This window comes from Chiloscyllium plagiosum, unplaced genomic scaffold (assembly GCF_037043375.1).
Source record: "Chiloscyllium plagiosum isolate Xiang-an unplaced genomic scaffold, Cpla_swu_hap1 HiC_scaffold_8, whole genome shotgun sequence".
NCBI classification, from domain to species: domain Eukaryota; kingdom Metazoa; phylum Chordata; class Chondrichthyes; order Orectolobiformes; family Hemiscylliidae; genus Chiloscyllium; species Chiloscyllium plagiosum.
This window is the reverse complement of record NW_028270146.1, coordinates 71430285-71455828: the sequence shown is the minus strand read 5'-3', so window position 1 is coordinate 71455828 and position 25544 is coordinate 71430285. Positions and strand designations below refer to the sequence as shown.

Here is a 25544-nt window from a genome sequence, read left to right as displayed (position 1 = left end):
TGTACTTGCCAGAGAAGGTACAAAACTTGACCTACTGTTGGGAAATAAGGCAGGGCAAGTGACTGAAGTATTAGTGGAGTAGCACTTTGGGACCAGTGACCATAATTCTATTCATTTTAAAATGGTGGTGGAAAAGGATAGGCCAGGTCTAAAAGTTAATGTTCTCAATTGGAGGAAGGCTAAGTTTGATGGAATTAGGAAAGAAGTTTCAAAAGTTGATCAGGGGCAGATTTTCAGAGGTAAATGGATGGCTGGAAAATGGGAAGCCTTCAGAAATGAGATAATTAGAGTCCAGGGACAGTATGTTCCTGTTAGGGTGAAAAACAAGGCTGGTAAGTGTAGGGGGGAATGCTTGATGACAAGAATTGAGGTTTTGATAAAAAAAAGGAAGCATATGTCAAGTGTAGACAGCACAGATCAAATGAACCCTGAGAAGAGTATAAAGGCAATAGGAGTATACTTAAGAAGGAAATCAGGAAGGGACATGAGATAAAAAGGGGACAAGAGATAACTTTGGCACAAAGGGTCAAGGAGAATCCAAAGGTTTTTACAAATATATGAAAGACAAAAGGGTAACTTGGGGGAGAATAGGGCCCCTCAAAAATCAGCAAGGCAGCCAATGTGTGGGACCACAGGAAATGGGGGATATATTAAACAAATATTTTGCATCAGTGTTTACTGTGAGGAAGGACATGTAAAATATAGAATCTGGGGAAATAGATTGTGACATCTTGAAAAATGTCCATACTGCAGAGGAGCAGGTGCTGGATGTTTTAAAATGCATAAAGGTGAATAAATCCCCGGGATCTGATCAGGTGTACCCTAGAACTCTGTGGGAAGCTAGTGGTGTGATTACTGGGCCCCATGCTGAGATATTTGTATCATCGATCGGTGAGGTGCCAGAAGACTGGAGGTTGACTAACATGGTGCCACTGTTTAAGAAAGGTGATAAGGAAAAGCCAGGGAACTATAGACTGGTAAGCCTCATATTGATGGTGGGCAAGTTGTTGGAGGGAGTCCTGAGGGACTGGATTTACATGTATTTGGAAAGGCAAAGACATAGCTTTGTGCGTTAGAAATCATTTCATGCTAACCTGATTGAGTTTTCCGAAGGAGCAACAATGAGGATTGATGAGGGCAGAGCGGTGGACATAATCTATATGGACTTCAGTAAGGTGTTCGACAAGGTTCCTCATGGTAGACTGGTTAGCAAGGTTAGATCACACAGAATACAGGGAGAACTAGCCATTTCGATAAAGAACTGGCTTGAAGGTAGAAGAGAGAGCGTGGTGGTGGAGGGTTACTTTTCAGATTGGAGGCCTGTGACCAGTGGTGTGCCACAAGGATCGTGCTGGGTTCACTGCTTTTTGTCATTTATATAAATGATTTGGATGTGAACATAGGAGGTATAGTTAGTAAATTTGCAGATGACATCAAAATTGGAAGTGTGGTGGACAGCAAAGAAGGTTTCTTCAGAGTACAATGGAATCTTTATCAGATTAGCCAGTGGGCTGAGGAGTGGCAGATGGAGTTTAATTTAGATAAATGTGAGGTGCTAAATTTTGGAAAGGCAAATTAGGGCAAGACGTATACACTTAATGGTAAGATCTGGGGATTGTTGCTGAACAAAAAGACCTTGAAGAGCAGGTTCATAGTTCCTTGAAAGTGGAGTATCAGGTGGATAGGATAGTGAAGAAGACATTTAGTATGCTTGCTTTTATTGGTCAGAGTATTGAGTACTGGAGTTGGGAGATCATGTTGCGGCTGTACGGGGAATTAGTTCGGCCACTTTTGGAATATTGTGTGCAACTCTGTCCTCCCTGCTATTGGAAGGATGTTGTGAAACTTGAAAGGGTTCAGAAAAATTTACAAGGCTTGTTAAATTGTAGGGTTTGAGCTATAGGGGGAGGTTGATTAGGCTGGGGCTGTTTTCCCTGGAGTATCAGAGACTGAGGGGTGGCCTTTTAGAGGTTTATAAAAACATAGGATAATAGACAAGGACTTTTCATGTGTTGGAGGAGTCCATAGAGTGATTCTATGGCAGTAGTAGGATGAGAGGGGAAAAGTTTAGAAGTGACCTAAGAGGCAACGTTTTCACACGGGGTGGTGCATGTATGGAATGAGCTGCCAAAGGAGCTGGCACAATTACAACAATTAAAGGGTATCTTGATGGGTGTATGACTAGGAAGGGTTTACAGGTATATGGATCAACTGCTGGCAAATGGGACTAGGTTAGTTTGTGATATCTGGTCGGCATGGATGAATTAGACCGAATGGTCTGTTTCCATGCTGTACATCTCTTTGACTCTATGACCTATGCTTCTGTTCTTGAATGAAGAAATTTGGAAAGGCAGTAGGGAAGACTTGGCAGTGCTGTTGCTGTAGTAGGTTAGTAGACCTATGCAAATTGTAAGAGAGATGTGAATAAAAAATTCACTTTTGCATCGTTTTCTTCTACTGCTAAATTTCTTTGTGATACTACTACCATGACCTGGGTGCAAAACTGATGGTGCACTCTTCTCTCCACTGCGACCAGGGTTTGCTTGGTATGCAGGAGCCATTATATGGGAAAAGATATTCCATTCTGCTCTACCAATAACTCCTCAGCACTGTTTTCAAAAGATTAGGCTGAAGCATTTGTAGCAATCTTAAGCAAGAAATGCCAAGTGGATGATACATCTTGGCAACTCCAGTAATCCCAGCATTACTGATATCAGTCTATAGCCAATTTGATTCACTCTACTTTATGTCAGGAAACAGTTTGAGACACTGTATACTACAAAGGTTATGAGCCCTGACAACATTCTAGTCCTGAAGACTTGTGCTTCAGAACTTGCAATCACTTAACCAATCTCATCCAGTACGATTACAACTCTGGCATCTACCTGACAATGTTAAAAATTGTCCAGGTGTGTCTTGTACACACAAAAAGTAGGATAACTCCAACCCAGCCAATTCCTGCCCCATCAGTCTACTTTTGATCATCAGTAAATGAGGGAAGATGTCATCATCAGTGCTATCAAGCAACACTTGCACAGCAATAACCTGTTCACTGACACCCAGTTCGGGTTCTGCCAGGGACACTCAGTTCTTGACCTCATTACCTGGATAGAACAGCTGAATTCCAGCAGTGACATGAAAGTGACAGCCCTTGATATCAAGGCTGCATTTGACCAAGCAAAACTGGAATCAATGGGTATCGGGGCAAACTCTTTGCTGGATAGAGGTCAATCAGCTCTATCAGCTCCAAGACATCTTTGCAGGAGGTACTCAGGGTCATGTCTTGGGCCAGTCATCTTCAGCAGCTTTGTCAATGACCTTCCCTCCATTGTAAAGTGAGAAGTGGCGATATTCACTGATAATTTCAAAATGTTTAGCACCGTTTGTGACTCTCCAGGTACTCAAGCAGTCCATTTTCAAGTGCAACAAGTTCTGGATAATATCCAGGCTCGGGCTGACTTAATGGCAAGTCACATGCATACCACACAAATACTAAGCAATAACCATCTCAATAAAAGACAATCTAATAGATGTCCTTTGAAATTCAACAATGATACCATCACTAATTCCCTGACTATCAACATCATTGGGGTTACTATTGACCAGAAACTCAACTAAGTGGACTTGCCACATAAGCACAGTGGCTACAAGAGCACATGAGATGCTCCAAATACTGTGGCAAGTAATTCACATCCTTCCTCCTCAAATCCTGTCCACCAACTAAGAGGCACAAGACATGAGTCGATAGAATACTCTCCCTTGCCCAGATGGGTGCAGCTGCAGAAACATTCAAGAAGCTTGACACCATCCAGGACAAAGCAGCCTACTTGATTGGTTCCACATCACAAGTGTCCACTGTCTCCACTGCCAATGTCCAGTAGTAGCAGCAAGTGGCACTGCAGAAACTCACCAAGGGTCCTTAGACAGCATCTTCATATCCCATGGCCACTTCCATCAAAATGACAGGAGCAGTAGATACATGGGAATACTGGCAAGTTCCCCTCTAAGCCATTCACCATCCTGACTTGGAAATACATTGTCATTCCTTTAGTATTGCTGAGTTAAAATACTAGAATTCCCTTCCTAAAGACATTGTGGGTCAACTTACAACGTGTGGACTGCAATGGTTCAAGAAGGCAGCTAACCACCATCTTGTGATGGACAGCGAAGGACAGTCAACTAATTACTGGCCAGCCAATGGTGTTCACGTCTCATGAGTGAACATTAAAAAAGGTGTGTGCTCCAGTTGTTGTTAGTTACTTCTCAGGCAGAGGAACAAGTTTCCAATGCTGAGCAATTAAAAGGTGCACAATTCCTTTAAGAGATGTAAACAGCCTTTATGTAATGGCAGTCCTGTTGCATTTTCTGCTGGCATAATGAGCTTAGTGACTTACATGTATAATTTGGCTTCAATAATGAAATTACATCCAACCACACAAATGGTTTAGGTGTCCCAACAATGTCATCAAGAGATCATCCCACATGATCCTTCTACTGACTAGGTATCTATAGCAATATAAATTAGACCATGTTTTGTTCATGACTTGAATCTTTAAATCATCAAATTTGGATCATTTTATTGATGACTTTCACTTTTTATTTATGTTATTTGATAATATTTGCATGAGACACAACATTAGCTTTTTTTTCCACAGAGTTTCCTCAGTTTAAATCTTTTGAATTAAGTTCATTCACAGCAAACACTGAACCGCTGGCTGTTTGAGAATGAAAACTTACTGAATTGTTCAATGTTCATGGTTTGCAAACAAAGTTTAAAAGTCATGGAGAAATTAATGGAATTTATTTGTCAAAATTGTTTGAAACTTAACTGCCATATTATGGTACATGAAAAAAAAAGGTAAAATTTCCATAGTCTGATCAGACCATAGGGCTGCTCTCTCCTTAGACAGAGACAACTGGTGGTGGTTTAACTTGAGGGTCACCATACCTCAGGTGAAGGGAGAGTTTGAAAATGGGTGTCCTTCATGGGAACCTCAATCCGTGTGTGAATTGAACCGATGCTGTTGATGTTATTCTACATGACAAAACAGCCAATCAATTGAATTAACTGACCCTCTGTTAGAGAGGGAGTGCCAGGATTTTAATTTAGAAATAATAAAGATACCATGTCATAGCTGCAACTCAAGAAAATGTGTAGCTTCAACTAAGGAGGTTAGCTGCTTACTCACCATCCTACTTATGTCGCATAATTTTATACATTTCAATCAGGTCACCCCTAGGCTTTCTCTATTCTTAAAGAAAACAACCCAAGTCTGTCCAGCCTCTCTTTGGTTGAGTTTCTGGATTAATGTCAGTAGGCCATTGCAACCCTCCCCTCGCCCCCCATTGTTTGGATGCATCTTACCAAATTAGACTCTTCTAAACTGCAAGGGCCTAGCACAACCTAACTGAGCATTGCAGAATAGGTTATTGCTGAGGAAATGCTACTTGATAGAACAGTCAATGACTCTATCCACTATTTTGCTGATGATTGAAAGTAGACTAATGGAGCAGTAATCGGCCAGGTTGGACTTGAGCTTTCTGTGGACATGATATTACTTGGCAATTTTCCACATTGTGGATTTTCTAGAACAATGTGGCTAGAGCCACAATTAGTTATGGAGCACAAGTCTTCAGCACTACTGCCAGAATGTCATCAGGCTTTGCAATATCCAGTGCCTTTCCTAACTCCCCAAAGCCTGCCCACCATATAAGAGGCACAAGACATGAGTCTGATACTCCCCACTTGCCGAGATGGATGCAGCTGCAACAACATTAAACTCCATTTTCTTCATATTTAGTGAAGTGAATTAAACTGGCTGAACCCCAGTTTCTGTGAGGCTGGGACCTCAGGAGGAGGTTGAAATAAATCATCCTTGTTACGTCTAGCTGAAAGTGGTTGTAAAGCCTTTTCTTTTGCATCTGTATTTCCATGTGGGAATATTTGTGGAGATGGGAATATTTGTGGCACCTCCTCCTCCAGTTAGTTGTTTAATTGTCCATGACTGGATATGGCAGTACTGTGGGGCTTTGATATGATACACACATGCTTTTATTTTGATTAAACATGATTATCTTTAATGTGTTATTTTTAATAAATCTGTTCTAGTCCTTAATGAATCCATAGTTGTCCAAGTGACTGTTAATCTTGTCCTAAAAAATCAACTTCTCTAAAATGTAGGAGCAAATGACTGCAGATGCTAGAATCTGTACTGAAAACAACCAATGCTGGAGTTCATAGCTGGTCAGATAGCATCCAGGAGAGAGGAAGCAAGCAAGCTAATATTCTGAGTCTAGATGAATCTTCATCCGAGCTGAAGTGAAGCGTGAAGGGAACAGTATTTATGCTACAGTTTGGGGAGGGGACTATGTGGGGATAGTGAGTGTAGGGTGCTAGTGGAGAAAGGAGGTTGATAGTTTAGATTAAGTGGTCAGAATGTAAGAATGGTAGAACAATGGTCTTTCTCCAGCCAGACTGGAAAGGACAGACACCCAGAATCCTGCAAGGAATTCATCACATTCTTTCAGTTCCTTTGCCTACATTACATCTGTTAGGATAATGCGTTCCAAAACAGCGCTGCTGACATTGCTTGCTTCTTCCATGACCATGGTTTCCCACCCACTGTGGTTGACAGGGGCTGCAATAACATCCAACCTAACACCTGTGCTTCCACCCTTGCTGCTTCCCATCACTCACAACAGCGTGATCAGGTTCCCCATATCTTCACTCTTCATCCCACCAGCCTCCGCATTCAAAGGATCATTCTCCACTATTTAAGATAACTCCAGCAGAACACCACTACCAAACACATTTCACCCTCATCTCCCCAGTCTACATTTCACAAGGATAATTCCCTCCGGGACACCCTAGTCCATTCCACAACCATCAACACCATCCCCCTCTTCCCCACGGCACCTTCCCATATAACCACAGAAGGTGCAACACTTCCCCCTTCACTTCCTCCCTGCTCACCATTCAAGGGCCTAAACAGTCTTTCCAGGCAAAGCAGCATTTCACCTCTACTTCCTCCAATCTTGTGTATTGTATTGACGGCACTCATTGTGGCCTATTCTACATTGGAGAAACCAAACGCAGACTGGATGACCACTTTGTGGAACATCTCTGGTCTGTGCGCAAGCATGACCCCGACCTTCTGTAGCCAGTCATTTTAACACAGCGTCCTGCTCGCATGCCCACATTATCTGTCCTCGGCATACTGCAGCATTCCAGTGAATCACAGCACAAACTGAAGGAACCATATCTCATTTTTAGACTAGTCCTTCTACTGCCTTCTGGACTTAATATTGAGTTCAACGCCTTCAAATTGCGAACAATTTCTTCCCGTTCTTTTAGCTTGTTACATTCTGTCATCATGTCCTCTCTCCCCTCCAACAATCCCAGTGGGACTGTCTGTCCTTTCAAGTCTCAAAAAGTGTGATGCTGTGACTTACCAACTTTAAGTAAAGCAGTCTTTCTACTCCCTCCCCTTTATCAATTTAACCCACACTGTGTCTCAAGTATGCCCTCATCCAGCTGACTTTGAAGCATCTTGTTCTTTAGGAAAGACCAGGTATTCACTTCGTACCTCAACCATGCCCTATGCATCCCTGTGTTGATGCACTTTACGTCCCTCATTAGTCACTCTTCTCCTTTTAACCCCTTTTACTATTTAAATGTTTGCAGAAGACCTTTGGATTCATGTTACCTGTGAATCTCTTCCCATTCAGTCTTTTATTTCCTTTTTCACTTCAATTAAGCATTTTTCATTTTCAGCCTGATTCTCACTTGTATTATCAATCTGACAACAACCATAAACATTATTTTCCTCTATTGTCTTAGTCCTTATCTCTTTCATCATCTAGAAAGCCCAGGCTATGGTTGCACTACATTTCCCTCTTAAGAATGTACTTCAGCTACACCCAGATCTCCTTATCACAGTGAACCCAAGGCTGGGTTATAAATTTGCAGAGCATTCTTTGATCTCATACTACCTGGGCCAGCATTGTCCTTATACCAATGAATTCATTATTTTTACCAATTTTCCTTTTTTTGTTGCTTTTCTTTAGCTTATCTTAATCTACTATAATCATTGTGGTGTTCCACATAATACTTACAAATATTTATCTTCAGTAATTCCTTACATTGTAATTCTTACCTAGCTGAAAATATGCCAAGTCATCATTTGTGTTTTCTACTTTTTCTTAAAGTCTAAATGAGTGAATCAAGAAAGCTATTGTACTTTGTGAGGAACTTTGAAAAAAATTAAGAAAGCTGGAAAGAAAATAGTTCACCAGAAACCTACTTTGTGCTTTCTCTTTTTAAAAAATTAATTCTACTATGGTTGTGGGACATTTTTGAAATAGTCATGTTACTATGTCAGATAGATTGAGAGCTTGTAATTTTTCTTTGTCAAATTGTGCGATTTTGGGTTGTGTAACAATAATATTGCAGCTTCTGTGAATTTACTGCTGGATGCATATGGCTATTTATTTACAAACATAGTCAGCAAGTGAAACCATGATAAATAGTGGTTTACGATTGGCATTATTGTAATGGCACATGATTCCATTTTACTTTGATGCAAACTGCAATAAACATTGATGGGCAATATTCTGAAGGTGACTGCTTGAACTTCAAAAGGGAAAATATGGTGATTGCCCAAAGGTCTTCTATTGCTCATCATCTTATATTTATTTTCACTATTATACGTATGGCAGTTTGGTTGAGTGTGGTCAGTTACAGTTGCCACCAGCAAATGTGCCTTTTAAAGAGTTTCCTCTAAAGAACTAGGAAAATAATAATTTATTTCAAACAGCCAACACAATTATATGTAATACAAATTACTATTATAACTCTTTATTTTTGCATTTGTGATGTATTTTATCTGTAAATAAATTTATATAGAGATCATGCATACACAATATATAATACAATTTAAATCATATATACAAAATCATCAGGTGCTATTGGCTGTGTTTTCCCACCTTTCCTGTTTTAAAATCATCCAACTTTGTGAAATATTCCATCTTTTACATTGGCAGATCTATTAGGCAGGCACTCCTTTGACTGCAGCCCTGTTGTGGTGTTTGGAAGCATGTGATGTTACTTCTTCTAGAATATTGACCTTCTCTAAACATTTTACCACAAACTCTGAATTATTGAGAAGAACAAACTGAAAGGCTTGTGGTGTTTGCTCTGGATAGCTTGATTGCCTCCAAAGTTTCTTGTTTTATCTGTGTGAAGGCCTGGATGTTTGCTGGTTTTCTTCCTTTCTGTGATTATGGATCATTTTGTCCTGTGAAAGGAGAGGGATTGTAAGTGAGTAGCTTTTGGAAGTGAATTTTCATTGTGAGGGGCTTCCTTATAATGTGTAGATGCTGAGAAGGAGAAGAAAGAAGCAGCAGATGGAATGGAATGATGTCTCTGTGAAGAATATGGTTTAACTGTGCAGTGAGAAAGCAGTTATTAGAGGAACTTATCGTTTGGCATTTGCTACCAGATGAATACTGTTCATGCCTGTTCTTAAGGCAACAAGCAAATGACTCTTATGGCATAGTGGTAGTTTCTCAATTTCTGAGTCTCTCAAGACTCAGCTTCAAGTCCCATAACAGGTCTGAACCAGTTGATTTGAAAAAAAAGGTGACAAGCATCAGGTGACTATATGACCAGAATGAGAAAACATTCTGCAGAGAAGGAAAGTGATCAGGTTATTAGGATAATGTAATGTGCTATGAAAATAGAAACTTGAAGACTTGTTCTCATCATTACTGCTCCAGTCAGGATTACTTGATTATTTGAATCCAGATCCCGTGGTGACACGCCATGAGTTCATTACCATTATACAACTTGTTATGAAATTTGTATTTGTAGCTACTGTCCATCACATTAAGATGGATCTGGACAAATGTGAGGGGGAGAAAATTCCCATTAGCAGAACAATCAGAATTGGAGAATACAAACTTAAGGCAATTGACCAAAGGAGCATTGCTGACCTAACGAAAGGACATTTTAGCAGTAAGTTGTTAGGAAATGGAAAGCAATGCCCAAGAGTGTGGTTGGAGCAGGTTCAACAGAAGCAGTCAAAAGACAATTGATCATTATCTGAAAAGGAAATTTTTGCATGGTGACAGAGGTATGGGTGGGGAGGGTGGGGTGATGGGTAGGTGAATTGCTCCTGCAGGATAGTCTGGACACAATTAACTGAATGGCCTCCTGTGCTATGACTGTTCCATGATTCTATAACATCCTATATGTGTCCTTTCCTCTTCAATAACAACATAACTTGTTTTTATATAGCACTTGTAAAGTAATACAAACTTCCAGATGCTTTACAGGAACCTTATAAAACATGACATTGAGCTGCATTGGAACATATAAAGGGAAATGACAAATTGCGTGGTCAAAGATGTAGGTTTTAAGGCATGTTGTAAAGGAGAAAATAGAAGTAGAAATGCTTAGGGCGGGGATTCTGGAGCCTTGAATGAAGATTGCTAAGGACAATTCCATCAATTGTGGAGGGATTAAAATCAGGATGCTCTCGAGGCTGAAATTAGATGAATGCACAGAGGGTTGTGAGTTTGGAGGAAATTACAGAAATATAGAGGTAAAAGACCATGGAATGATTTGAAAATAAGGATGAAAATTCTTTGTGGATTTGTCTGTACATCTGGAGGTGGCTTCTGACTTCAGAATTCTGATACTTATGTTAAACTTGTATAGCACACTGATTCAGCTGGTATATTGCATCCAGTTCTGGGCACCAGACTTCACAAAGGATGTGCAAACATCAGAAAAAGTGGAGAAAAGATTCAGAAAATTGGTTCCTGGGTTGAGGAACTTCAGCTACTAAAAACAGAAGAGTGGCATCAAGTAAATAGTTCTTCTGGAGAGCTGGCACAGACAAGATGGGCCAAATGGCTTCTTCTTGTGCTATAATCATCTGCTGTTTTGTGATTCTGTTTCCATCAAAGCAACAGGGCTATAATTGAGGAGGATTTACACTTTGAACAACATTGAAGTGGCTCATAGAAAATTCTTGTTCACAGGAGAGCCAGATAAAATCACCAACATAAAGAGGTCGGCAGTTTACCAATCAAATGTTGATAAGGGCAAACAGTTAAAATGTTCTAGTCTTCACATTAATAATACTGAACTGACATGCCACCTGCACCACCCATAGTTCTCCCAATAACCACTGTTAATTACAATTTTCCCTGTAAATTCATGAAAATGTATCTCTTATACTAATAAACATGGAAGTTCATGCAAAATGTGATGAGGCATATGGATTAATTAATACTTTGCAAGCATGGACATAGCCTAAGTTTGTGATTTAATCAAGCTGATTTTAGTAAAACAGATGATTAGATAAAGGATAGCATAGTTTTAATATACTGGCTGCGTAAACCTTGAAACAAAAATCAAATCTAAAAGCTGATTTCACTTTCGTTCTCTTTTAGGACTCCTTAAGCTGTGTTGAACCTAGTCTAATGGATCTGAATATTTTGCTTGAAGATTCGCTGGAATGGGATGAAATGGACATGAGTAACAATCTGATTGGTGTCCAAGATGAAACAGTTAATATTGCATTTGAGGAAAAGGATGTATCAAAGTTTTCACCGGGACCCATAAATAATCTTGGTGATGAACTTATGCTAGATCAATATACCAGTGGCCCTGGAGAATCACTGTATAGCCCTGGTGAAGCCCCTTCTTCCTGTCCAGATATCTATCAGGTCTACACCCAGCATAATGCACAAATCTATGGAAAAGATCATACATCATACTTCAAGAATGCCTCAATATTTCCCAATTCAAAGACTTTAGTAAGGAGTGCAAGTAAAGATTCCTCTTTTTCATCTGATGACTCTTTGCCAGAGCTACTGGGTGACTTAATTCCATTAAAAAAGGGAAAACCAATAACACTGAAACTTGAGAGTGAGAATGGAATGGTCAGTGAAGATGGTGTAGAAACAACAACAAATTCTCAAAATTCCCTGCCAAAACAAATTGATCAAGCTCAAACAGTCAAACCATTGCATCCCCTGATTGAATTAAAACATAAAGACTGTCCAATTCAGTCATGCATTTGCCAAAGGCAAGGTCCATTTGTAAAAAAAGAAATAAAGAATGCAGCAAGAACAGAAATAACAAAAAATGATGTACAATTGTCAAAAAATCTTCAATCACTGTCTCTAAGTAACGAAGGAAATTTACAGGCTCATGATAGGAACAAAACCTCTTCAAAGGGCTTTTCAAATGATCTAGAGGCACAATATGATGTGTTCACATTTTATGACTATTCTTACCTGCAGGGCCCTGATCTTGAGTTAAGTATGACTGTAACGCACTCACCTGAAGAAAAGGGAACTACTGATGGAAATGTGTCCTCTAAACCACATTCTGGTGAATTTATTTGTGAAAATGGGCTATCAGCTCCTAATTCCAAGCCAAACCATATCATATCCAAACAATGCCTGCCAATAAAATCAAGTGAAGCTAACCTTGAGACTTACTATGGCAGAACAGATGATGACAGATTATCTCAAGATAATATAAATGACTCAGGTTTTGCATTTTTGTCTCCGAGGTCATCAATGGAATCAATTTCAATTGCTGGTGACATATTTCAGTTTGGAACTAGCAATCACAAAAATGGTGATCTCCAACGCAGTACTTCCTTAGAGAGCTTGGTCATTCCATATAAAGTCACAGAGGAGCTACATAGCACTCAAGGATCAGGTAGTGATATTATAGGTAGTGATGCAGTAGGGGAGCTCAGTAAGAGGACATTAGACCTATTGAAACGTCTGGAAAACATCCAAAATCCCATGAGTCCAAAAATGAAACGTAGTGTTTCTGATATCACATTGCAGAGTAACTCTCTCAGAATGTCATTCACTGGCCAGCTCTCATTTGATGCTGCATCATCAGCAAATGACGATTCTGCTGCTTCGCTTACTGAACTAAGCAGCAGTGATGAGCTTTCTTTGTGCTCTGAAGATATAATCATTCATAAAAATAAAATTTTGGACTCTAACGCATCATTCAAAAAACATGTTAATCATTCAGTGACTGATGAAGCTGATGTCAATATAAGCATGATTGTTAATGTTTCTTGTACATCTGCTTGTACAGATGAAGAAGACGATAGTGATTTGCTTTCTAGTTCAACTCTTACACTAACTGAAGAGGAGCTATGCATTAAGGATGATGATGATTCCAGCATTGCTACAGATGATGAAATTAATGAAGAAAGTAATCACATTTTAGATAGGAACTATATGAAGAATGACTTCCACAACTGGATCAAACCAATTTTTTCTGTGACAAAGGAAAAGAAAAAAATGAATCCTGGAGAAAAGGATCAATGCAGGACTGATTCAAGTAGTATAAAGTTACCAACCTTCAAAAATATTTCAACATTTCATCCATTTTTTAAGACTTCTGCATTGATGCAGTCTGAGTCCAAAGATTGTAAGAGCACATCATTCCATCCAAAAGAAAGACACCACAAACAAAATGGAGTGGAGACTCTCAGACACTTCTATGGTGACCATTTGAAAGATGATGTAGAGAATGGTAATGTGGAAAAATCTCTATTAAAAGACAAAAAAGAACTAATTGAAGAGATAGGCAGTAAGAATCTTCAATATTTTGAAAAGGAACATAACACTAGCAAGACTCATAAATCAGAATGTTCAAATTCTGAATTATTTAGTGGAAAATTTGAGCAAAAAGCAGATATTCTTTCGACACAATACATTCCAACTCCCCAGACCCTCATACAATCTTCACAGAAAGATAAACAGCGTAAATGTTTGGAGGACAACAGGACTGAAAACCAACATTTGTCATCATGTGCTTTTAACGTCGATGAGAAGCCTGTTTTCTCAGAGAAACCTGAAAAGAACTGTAATGTTACAGTATTAGGTGGAAATGCAGCTTCTGCAAAAGAAGATAAGAAACTTCAACAGCATGAAGGCTCCAGTGCAGATTTAGTAATTAACTGTCTTGGTGATGAATATAATATAACTAGTCAAGAGTCACCTGAAAAATATTCATCTCATCTTAAAACAGAAAGCAGACTTTTGGAAGAAGCTAGTAAGGATGATATTAATGATCTTTCAAATTGTTCCTGTCATTTTAGTGTTCCTCATGGTGTTGATGGTGAAGAAGATAGTTCTGTTCATAATTTTGTGATGGAAATAATTGATATGGCATCAACAGCTCTTAAGAACATATCTCAACATGACTCTGAAATGATGAATCCAACTTCAGTGGCTCAGATCAAGGAAAAAGTTCTGGAACATTCCCACCGACCTTTGCAGCTGCGAAAAGGAGATTTTTATTCTTATCTGTCTATATCATCACATGACAGTGACTGTGGTGAAGTAAACATGTGCATTGATGAGAAAAGCAGCACACCTTTGCCTTTAGATTTTATCGAGAAGAACAGGTTAGAAAACGATGATGAAGATGATAACGTGCATAGTGAAGATGTTGAAGAACAATCTACCCCACACCAACCTTGCTTATTTAATTCTGCACTTCAAAAGGACAAGGTATCAGATGACAATCTATATCCTTTGACCAAACCTGAACCAGTTTTTGACAACAATGCATCACTGTTGCCAAATAGTAAACTGGACATTATGACATCAAAAGCTATTCATTTGACTCCAACTAACCAAAATAAATATGATGCAAATTCAGTAGGAACAAAGAAAATCACTGACAATTCAGATACATTCTTAAGGATTGCTAATCAAATACATAACACACCTAAAGCTAATAAATTTCAATCAGTAGACTGCCATTTTGAGAATCCAAACCATCATTCTTTGCTGCCCAAAGCACAAATAGACATTTCTAAGTGTTTGTCAGATAATGAGTTCTTCATTGCTAGATCTAAACTTGAAATGCTCGAACCTGGAGACCCTCCATTTAAGAGCGAGAGTGATGGAAATCATAAGTCAGTAAAACAGTCCTATGAAATGGAAATGAACCTGGTGAAGGACTCACAACCAAATGACAGACATTTTAAAAAACGAGGATTTCCATGTGAATTTCCTGTTTCTGAAAATTACCAAATTGAAGATTGCAAAGCCAAACAGAATATTTCCACAAAAGAAAATAATTATGATGGAGACTTCAACTTGTATCAAAAAGAGGTAGGTTACATACTAAATTACTAGATTCCTGAAGAAGGGCTCATGCCTGAAACGTCGATTCTGCCCGAAACGTTGGATGCTGCCTGACCTGCTGCGCTTTTCCAGCAACACATTTTCAGCTCTGATCTCCAGCATCTGCAGTCCTCACTTTCTCCTACATACTAAATTAAAAATGTATCATTTTATAATAGTAGAAGCTACTTTTTCTTCTATTTGGAAAAATAATTAGGAAAATATCTATTTTGTTTATTCCTAACACATTAACAAAATTTTAGGAATGCAGGTTTTTGAAGTCAATAACTCCTTAATGTGCAACTACATGTAACCAGTAACAACAAAGCTTCAATAATTTTTGTAATATTCTTCAAAAGCTTGATGAACTACTTAATTTTAATTAAACTTAATTATTTCAGTAGTGTATAATACATTTGGCAATGGCTTAGTGAAAATGAAGACATTTCTAATTTGCCCAAAAATTTTTTTATTAGTCTGTCATGGGATATTCAAGTTACTGTTGAGCAACCATAATTCTCCCTAAACTGAATGGTTTGCTGGGCCATTTCACTTAAGATCACTTAAATTGCAACTGCATTTCTATGATCTTCAGTAGACAAAGTAGGGATGGCAGATTTCCTTTCCTAAACAATATTAGTGAGACAGACGACTTTTATTTTGCAATAATCAAGATCATTTCATGATCACTTGTACTGAGATGAACTTTTAATTCAGCTGACTCATTTCATTTAAATTCCAGCAACTGCCTGAATGGGATTTGAACCCATATCCTCAGACCATTAAGCTGAACCTCTGGATTATTAATCTAGAGATATTACCACAATATCACCATGTCACCAAGCATCAATATTTTAGAATAAAATAAAAGCAAAGTGCTGGAGATCTGAAATAAAAACAGAAAGTGCTGGAGAAATTCAGCAGGTCAGGCAGCATCCATTTGAGAGAATGTGAAGTTCTATCATTTGTGTTTTGAATCCATCCAAGATCAGACTTATTTTTGACACAAACATCACTCCTTGTTTGGCTGTTCTCATTTTCCAGAGATCCACGCTCAGTGCCATGCATTGCCACATATACACACTCGATTTCTCTCTTAATCGGCTGTTTCAAAGCTGTCGGAGTCCCCTGTTATATTTCACTCTTTGTCTGATCTGACCCCTAAAAAAGAAGCTATTGTCCTTCTTTTCAGATGTTCTTCATCAACCAGCAGGGTACCAGCAATCCTCTGGATCCTTACTCCCACCCACCCAACCTTCCTCTGATCCCTTCCCTTCTTCTAACTCTATTTCTAATTGTTTTCACAACAGCCTCTGACTGTTTGCGCTCTGATACCAAGTGATCTGTGCTCAGCAAAAGTCTCTGTTCTATCCCCACCTCAATTAATTTTGAACACAATATGACATTAAACTCTTCATCTGTCATCACCTCCATGCTCACTTCTTTGGGCAGGTATCCTTTCCCAATTCTACAGATTCGTTGACACATCTGCAATACTCTCCTTCCATTTGGATGACTACTTCAGGCCTCTTATCTGCCTTTAACCTCTTTAATGAGATCTGCCAACATGACCATTACCTGCTTCCTTCATCCACTCTAACCTGTCTCCAGCTGAACTTGCTGCATTTTGTTCTCTCAGGTCTAAACCTGACTTTATTATCAAACCTGCGAACGGGGGTGGTGTTGTTGTCATCTGGAGTACTGACTTGAGTTTGCACACAATACAAAGCATATGCAAAAAAAGAATTAAAAAGAATATCTCATCATAGGTTGTGATTCAAAAAACACAATTTATTCAATATCAATAGAATTGAAAGTATATTATGGTTCTAACTAAAATATGTATTCCATACTTCATCATGCAATCAGGTAAAGGAATATAAATAAAGATACATAGTCTAAATGATAAAACATTGATATGTGTATTACAGTGTTCTAAAATATTATGGAGGGCTTTTTAAACAATGTATATTTTCTCTCCATTATAATGTGCTGCTTATGTAATTTGAACAATTTCATAGGTGATAGATATCAGTGTAACTTTAAATTTTAAATAATAAGTAAGTTATAGATATTCACAGTAAAATACTGATGTCTGAATTTTCAGGGATCTGTCAGAGAGTGTAAACAGAAATTTCCTGAAATGGATAGCTTAATCACATGGTATGTTTTTGATGTACATAAGACTTCACAAAAAACTGCTAATAAATCAAGTAAACATTTTTTTTCTAATTTACAGACCCCTAGCTCTCAAGAATATACAGCAGGGGATCCGAGGACAACTCAAAGGAGCAGAACCACTGATGTCAAAACTACAGCCGGTGTATCTTGCCACAACGAACTTCCAAGCAACTCTCATGCTGCAAGAACTGTACCCAAGGTATAGGATGTGAGTCAAAAAAAAAATTCCATTCATTTATGTTCACCAGACCAGTCCTTAGAAAGCAACAGCTTTTTCCTTGCAGCAAACTAAGCAGTGTCTCAGCGATTCTGTGTTTGCAAAATCTGATACAAAAAAAGGCAATTTACATTATCAATTGTTGGATCTTTTCATAGGTAATTTTGCAAAACATAGAATAAAGTCACAAAAATTGAAGAAACCTTCCAGTGTTCCACTTTTCTTGACGGGCTTGTCTCCTCTGCAGCTGCCTTGATGTATTTCAGTTTGAAGGCTTTTGGGATTGTAGCATAAAATTCAACAGTCACACGCTTCGTATCCCATAATCTGGCTTGAAATATAGCCTATAACCTGCATCTGCTATGTGACTGCTAGCTTTCCACTGTAGTTATCCACAAAGCTATGATAGATAATACAAAACAAAATTTATCAAAAGTTCTGTCCAGAAAGTATTCTGCATGAACATTCACGCTGAGAATGTTTTGTACAATCTTTGTATTAAATTCTATAATTATTTCAAATTCATTTTTATAAATAATTGCTTGTGATGTAATTTATTTCGATCAAAAATGTTGTTCATGCACTAAAAAGCATGCAATAATCTTTGTTAACGACTTCCTTTTATTACTTGTTACTTTCTGGATTCAATGCTTACTGCTCTTTCTTTTACTTGTCATGTTTCTATATAAATTTAGAGGTCAGTAGCAGCAAAGCAAGATCAAATGCCAAGGTAACTAGCTAGATTGAGATATTTTTTCCTAATTTAGAAGGTGGATAAATGCATGTCTAGAGTGCCTCCTATAAGTTGTAGAAAGGATGCACATTACATTAATCTCTGGAGCTTTATACTGACAGTCATTTCTTCATAACCCTCATTACAAGCTCCTGCTCTTTGCTGCATGGTTTAAAGATCCAGACTGACTCCACACTGTGGAAAGCAAATCTTATGGCTGGCCAGATGTTATTGCTTTCATGCTGCCAGATTTAGGAAAACAAAACCTGAAGTTCAAAATATATAAAACAGAATAGATATGGAAAAAAAAATTAAGAATACCTGTCGGAAATTTGACTATTCTATTTTAGGGTCCTTACTTTACCAATAGTTTTCATGACTTCAGGTTTTTATATTCATGTGGAGCCCAATGGTTGCTGCTTTATGTATTCATTATAACTGGGCTTTGCTTTGATCAGTGTTATTTGTATATTGACATATGTATCTGATGGTATTGTCTGCATACTGAGTATCACAGTGGAGGATAAAAGCAGCAAGAAAAGAAAGGTCACACATGATAGTTTACCTCCTCTAATTCAGCTGTTATTAAATAATTATGAAAATCCAACAATGATTTAATGATATTCAATTGATTTTACAATTGTTACTCCATTAGATTTTTGATGGTTGGCAAAAATAAATCTCTCACACTGTATATATTGCTATTTGACATACATGTGTAGAAACATCTCAAGTTGTTGTCCATTGTTAAATGTGTACTTCCAATAAATTATGTCACAATTTTATGACAGCAAGTTGTAGCATTATTGTATAGAATATTAACGAGGAAGTATTTATCATTCTTTACTACTACTGACTGCAATATATTTTTGTCTTTCTTCCCCTCCAGAAATCTGGCTGTAACCTTGCTCCATTTTTGTCCACCTTTTCCCAAAATAGCCTGTAATTTAATTGAACCATCCTCTTCCTCACTGTCATCGAAGACAAATTCCTTTCAAATGCGAGTTTTACAAGCAGGTGTGGTAATCTGGTTGCTTCTCTTGGTCCTGTGTTTGGCAGTTGCTATTACTCCCCTATTGGTAATACCAACAGATTGCAGCAAAGTCCGGTATTTTTCTTCTTCATGGACTCCTGTCCTAAGCTACCTCCACGGACCTCCTCCATTCTGATCAGCAGTTTATAATTGTCCTTCTACTTGTGGTGAAGGCACTTTTTGATATCTAAGAGAATACTACAGAAATTGCAAAGGTATGAAGGTGTACTTTTATGTTAATTCCTATAATGGTATTTCACACTTTGGCATATTGGAGTAATGTTTGAATTTTATGTCAGAATGTAGTAATCTCAAAAAGCACTGATTTGTCAGAAAAACAAAATCATCTTTCCAAAATATGTTCCATTAAATATGCTAAAGTTAATAAAAAGAGCCACAAGTATAATTTGACTATTTAACTTGAACATATGACAAGTGGCATAAAAATTTATAAACAATTAATTTGAAATTTATGTTTAGTCTTGATTATCATACATTGATACATTTAAAGTAAGTAATGTTAAACCTATACCACCATAAAATACATAGATCCAATCTATGCAATCCTAAAACAACCTTATTGTGCTGTGTATGACAATTATTGGTATGTATTGTCGAGTTTTGTTATTCCAGCTTCTTATGATGGGGAAGAGAAAAAATGTTTTAACAATGTGTGCCTTGCTGTATTTCTTACACCTTTTGTTAAAAAGCTGCTTTTTCCAGTTTAAAAAAAAGTTAGCTTAAAGAAATGTTGTAGCAAGGTTACGTTATGTATAATTTCTGTACATATGTACAAGAAAATGCTAATCATGTATGATGATATCCAATGCTTCTGTGTATTGTGTTACTGTGTCTAGTGACGTGGAAAATATTAAGCCTTAAGCTGCTAGATTGCATGGGTAAATTAAAGTTGGCAAATAAAAAAATCTTTATCAGACAAGTGGAGTGAATTATTGGGTTTCGAGGAGGCAACATTTCCTGCAGAATAATAGTTAAAAATGTTTACTATATGTATATGTATATATAAAGTTCAGTATTGCCACATTTTGTCCCATAAATCTCCAACTGTCCAATACAGTGCACAGAATCATAGGCTATAACATCCTAAAGAGGAAGAAAATCATGACTCAGAATAAACCAGAACATTCAAAAGATTTATATATTAATAAACAGTAGCTTTAACATTGAAATCAAAGGGAGAAATTTAATTATACCCAACTATACAAGAATAGAGTTAAAGTAGCTCTGCTTACTACCCCATTCCTGGAGGATTCTTACTCATTGCTTGTCTTTTCAGAAGGTGAAGATGCCTAACTGAGTTGCAGACCTCATTAGTATGCTAATCAAGCCATAGATTTCTAAGGCACTTTAATGATTTTTTATGGAGGGAGGTAAGAAAGGCTCCTCAAGGCAGGTCAAAATCTTTTCTCTGTGGTGTCAGGAAGTGTAGAATGTTCCACTAAGCTCCACAAAGCATGTCTGGTTGTCTGCTATCTTAGATCCCCTTTCCCTTTCTTAAAGTGGCCCCAGTTTCCACTCTAATTTACCTTGCTTCCAGAAAGCAAACTCCAGACCAAGCAGGGTTTTGTCCAAAACCTGCCGCTTGTCTATTTACACCATTTTCAGAATCCATTATCTACAGCAGGACAATAAAAGTGTATTTATTGTAATTAATTTTTATTTTGGTAGGTTTAGTTAATCTGTGGAGCTAAGTTTATTTTTTAAAAATATGTTATATGTTAATAAGTAATTGGCATAACCACAACTCCACAGTAAATCAATGGACTCATTTTTAAATTTATTTTATATTGGTTGAGCATTTGGAATAGGAAAGTTTAAGTATATATTTTTAAATAACTCTGATTCATACACAAGAAATACTGTAATATACTGTCAGCAGCTTCATAAAAAATGAAAAAAAAGAAAACTTGAATTGAATGGAATTTTGGCATTGTACTTGCCAAAAAGTGTCCACTTTTACATTCCCATTTGCACTTAATTCAATAAAATACACTTTATTTAATTTGTAATGCTGCAAGTATTGAATGCAAAATGTATTAAATAAATGACTGAGAATATCACTATAGTTAATAGAGGAGTTTTGAAACTTTTGAGAATGATCTTAATGCTGAATCTATTCAGCTAAATACTCTGAAGTGCCAGATTTATAACTGCTTCTGGAAATAGATAAGTCAGGAATTCTTGTCACAATGATTTACTATTACAGAATTCACAAAACTTTAAAGTGGCACAGGCCATGAATATTTTAAATAAAATTGATGTTACATTTGACTTTTTGAATATGTGTGAAATTAATAGATAAGTGATAATTCATTTCACATATTTTGTCCAGATTTAGTCAAACAATTTAAATTTGATAGAGCAGATATTAACTTGCAGAATTAGGGTAAAGTAGAAAAGTGGAATACAGATGCAAAAAGTAAAAAATGGGAGTATCAATAAATGAATGTTATTCCAACTGGGGTATCATGCTCATTGCATTTATAGCACAGAAACAGGCCATTAACTCAACAGCTTTATGACTGTGTGCTCTCGAGAAGCTTCTCAACATGTCATCCTTTCAACATATTCCTCTATTTCTTTCTCATTCATTACTTACTTAGTTCACTTGAAATAAATCTTTTCTACTCACCACCATTATCTTTAAAAGCAGGTGAGATGACTATTGTTAATTCTTAGGGATACTATGATAACTTTCCGCATATGTTAACAGACGAGGTGAAAAGATAAAAGACCAGAATTTACAAGTTGTCCGTTGCCGCAACATTGAAAATAATTGTAACAAAATAACTGCAGGAAAAGATATTCATAATAACCTGGATAAACTCAGAAATTCACTCAATATTAAGAAACTAGCCAATGGAAAAATGCAAAGTAGTTGTAAACAGAATTTAATTTTGATTATAAGATCAATTGTAATAAACGATGAAAAGATAAACACATAAAAGATTTGCAGGTTAGGCTGCAAACTAGTTTTGGGAATATCTGGTCTGTGTCTACCACAGGCAAAGAATTTTATATGTCTTTCCCAACAGCCTGGAGACCAAAGTATTATTTTTATTATTTATATATATTGGGCCTGAAGAGTTAAAATCCTCGACAAAATGGACTTATTGCCTTGTCTTGTTTTGCAAATTCTTATGAACTGAATCATATTATCTTGTATAGAATATTGTTATCACTCTAAACATGAAACAAGTGTTGAGTTTAATTCATGTTAATAACATTTATATTTCTTTACTGCTGTGAAAAAAAGAGCATTCAGTGGATAGCATTCAGTTACATATGGATTTTACTCCAACATTTGCACAGAATTGTCCATTAGATGTTTCTTGTATCTCAGCATATTTACATTAAAATGTCAATAAGGAATATTACAGTGAGTAAATGATGCAGCTAACTTGGATGAAATATTTGTTTAGATATTTATTTTATTAACATACCAAAGACCATAAAAAAATTTGAGCATGAGTAGGCTATTTAACCCTAAACTGAAAAATGTGTTGCTGGAAAAGCGCAGCAGGTCAGGCAGCATCCAAGAAGCAGGAGAATCGACGTTTCGGGCATAAGCCCTTCTTCAGGAATGAGGAAGGTGTGCCAAGCAGGCTAAGATAAAAGGTAGGGAGGAGGGACTTCAGGGAGGGGCGTTGGCAATGCGAAAGGTGGAAGGAAGTTAAGGTGAGGGTGATAGGCCGGAGAAGGGGTGGGGCAGAGAGGTCGGGAAGAAGATTGTAGGTCAAGAAGGCGGTGCTGAGTCCGAGGGTTGGGACTGAGATAAGGTGGGGGGAGGGGAAATGAGGATGCCTTCCTTGAAGAAGCTCTCTTCCTTCCAGCTTTTCCAGCAACACATTTTTCAGCTCTGATCTCCAGCATCTGCACTCCTCACTTTTTCCTAGTTGATTTTAACCTACTGCGAATCCTCTTGCAAGGATGCCTTCCTTGAAGAAGCTCTCTTCCTCCCACAGCTTCCTCATTTCCCCTCCCCCCACCTTATCTCAGTCCCAACCCTCGGACTCAGCACTGCCTTCCTAACCTGCAATCTTCTTCCCGACCTCTCCGCCCCCACCCCCCTCCAGCCTATCACCCTCACCTTAACCTCCTTCCACCTATCGCATTCCCAACGCCCCTCCCCCAAGTCCCTCCTCCCTACCTTTTATCTTAGCCTGCTTGGCACACCTTCCTCATTCCTGAAGAAGGGCTTATGCCCGAAACGTCGATTCTCCTGCTCCTTGGATGCTGCCTGACCTACTGTGCTTTTCCAGCAACACATTTTTCAGCTCTGCTCTCCAGCATCTGCAGTCCTCATTTTCTCCTATTTAACCCTAAATCCTGTTTCATCATGCAATACCATCAGAGTAGATTGATTTGTGGCCTTTATTCCACTTTGCCGCATCACTCACACTTATAATCTTTGAAATGCTTGTCAATCAAGATCTGTGTAACTCAGTCTTGAATATATTCAATGATCCAGGATTCATTGACTACTAGGAAAGGCAATTCCAAACAATAATTACCCTCTGAAAGAAGTTCCTCTTCATTAATGTCTTACATATTTCATTGTAAACTCTACCTCTTCTGTTTTAGATTCCCCATGAGGAGAGAAATTCTCTCAATATCGACCCTTTCAAGCCCCCTTAGAATCTCATGTTTCATTAAAATCACATTTTAATCTTCTAAATTTCACTGAGTGTAGGCCTAATTTACTAAACCTTCGCCCTTATGATAACTTCTTCATCACAGGAATCAGCCTCATGGCCTTCTTTGAATTATGCCCGATGAAAGTATATCCCTCACTAAATAAATCCAAACCATGGACAATATTATACATGTGGTCACATCAATGCACTGTACAGTTGTCGCAAGATTTCTTTATTTTTAATACTTCATCACCCTTGCAAAATCGCCAACATTCCATTTGCCTTTCTCAATAAAGACTGTATCTGCATGCCAACCTTTTATCATTCATGTACCAGGAAACTCAAATCCCTCTGTATACCAATAATTTACATTTTCTCTCCATGTCAATCATAACCTGATTTTCTAGTCTTCTAGCAAAATGGACAACCTCAAGGGTTTCCACAATATGCATCAACTATTTTTCCTCACTTAAACTATCCATACTTTTTTTGCAGACTTTTTGTATCCCATAACATTCTTTCTTACTTGTCCTCGAATTGTCAGCAGTTTGTTCCTTCATCCCAAGTCATTAAAATAGATTGCAAATGGTTGAGTCTCTAACACTATCAATGAGTTGTTTGCCATCCTTACAATAACCTATTTGTTCTAACTCTGTTTCCTCTTAATTAGTTAGCTTTCTGTCCATACTTATACACTGTATTGTCCCCAATTTCATAAATGCTTATATTGTGTTACTTTTCATGTACCTTGTCAAATAACTTTCGGAAATCAGAATACACTACTTCTGCTGGTTGCTCTTGATTTAGCCTACAGTTACATCTGCAAAAGATTCAAATAAATTGGTCAAACACAATTTCACTTTCACAAAACCATACTGATTCTGCCTGACTGTATTATGGTCCACTAAATGTTCTGCTACTATCAATTTAATAATGGATTCTGGCATGTTGCCAAAGGGTCTGTTCCCATGCTGTACATCTCTATGACTCTATGTTTCCAATGGCAGTGGTAAAGCTAACTGGCTTGGGTTTTGTTTTGTCACCTTCCTTTCATGAACAGAGAGGTTACATTTGAAGATTTCCACTCTACTAAAACATTTCCAGAATCTCCAGAATTTTGGAAGATTACAGTCAATGCATCTGTTATTTCTGTGGTCGCTTCATTTAAGACCCTAGGATGCAGGCTATTCTGTCCAAGGGACTGTTCAGCTCTCAGTCCCAATTGAAATCCAAATACTTTTTTGTAGTGATAGTGATTGATTAAGTTTATTTCTCCCTTTAATCTCTTGATTTTCTACCATTCCTGGGATACCTTTTGTGTTGTCTACTGTGAGGATGAAAACAAAATATTTGTTCAAATCCCCATCTGCTTCCTTGATTTCCATTATTATTGCTCAGTCTCACCTTTGAATGACCAATGCTCATTTGGCTACTCTTTTCTTGTTTAGATAGTAATTGACATTTTTGCTATTTTTATTTTTATTGCTAGTTTTCTCTTATATTCCTCTTACGAGTCTATTCTTTCAGTTAATCTTT

At 37.6% G+C, this 25544-nt stretch overlaps 1 protein-coding gene across 4 annotated transcripts in view; it reads left to right on the top strand.

Annotated features, from left to right (window-relative positions):
- akap6 (A-kinase anchoring protein 6) overlaps window positions 1–20290 on the top strand; it is a 418819-nt gene extending 398529 nt beyond the window's left edge. Inside the window, exons 14-17 of one of the 4 annotated variants that reach the window (XM_087989959.1) lie at window positions 11461–15174; window positions 17426–17566; window positions 18280–18314; window positions 19207–20290. In XM_087989959.1, the coding sequence (XP_087846085.1) occupies window positions 11461–15174; window positions 17426–17566; window positions 18280–18314; window positions 19207–19486 (4170 nt within the window). In that variant the 3' untranslated portion in view covers window positions 19487–20290. Of the gene's footprint in view, window positions 1–11460; window positions 15175–17425; window positions 17576–18279; window positions 18315–19206 lie in introns of all 4 variants that reach the window. The other 3 variants (XM_043697892.2, XM_043697890.2, XM_043697891.2) reach the window with 3 other exon arrangements.
- The last annotated feature ends 5254 nt before the right edge of the window (window positions 20291–25544 follow it).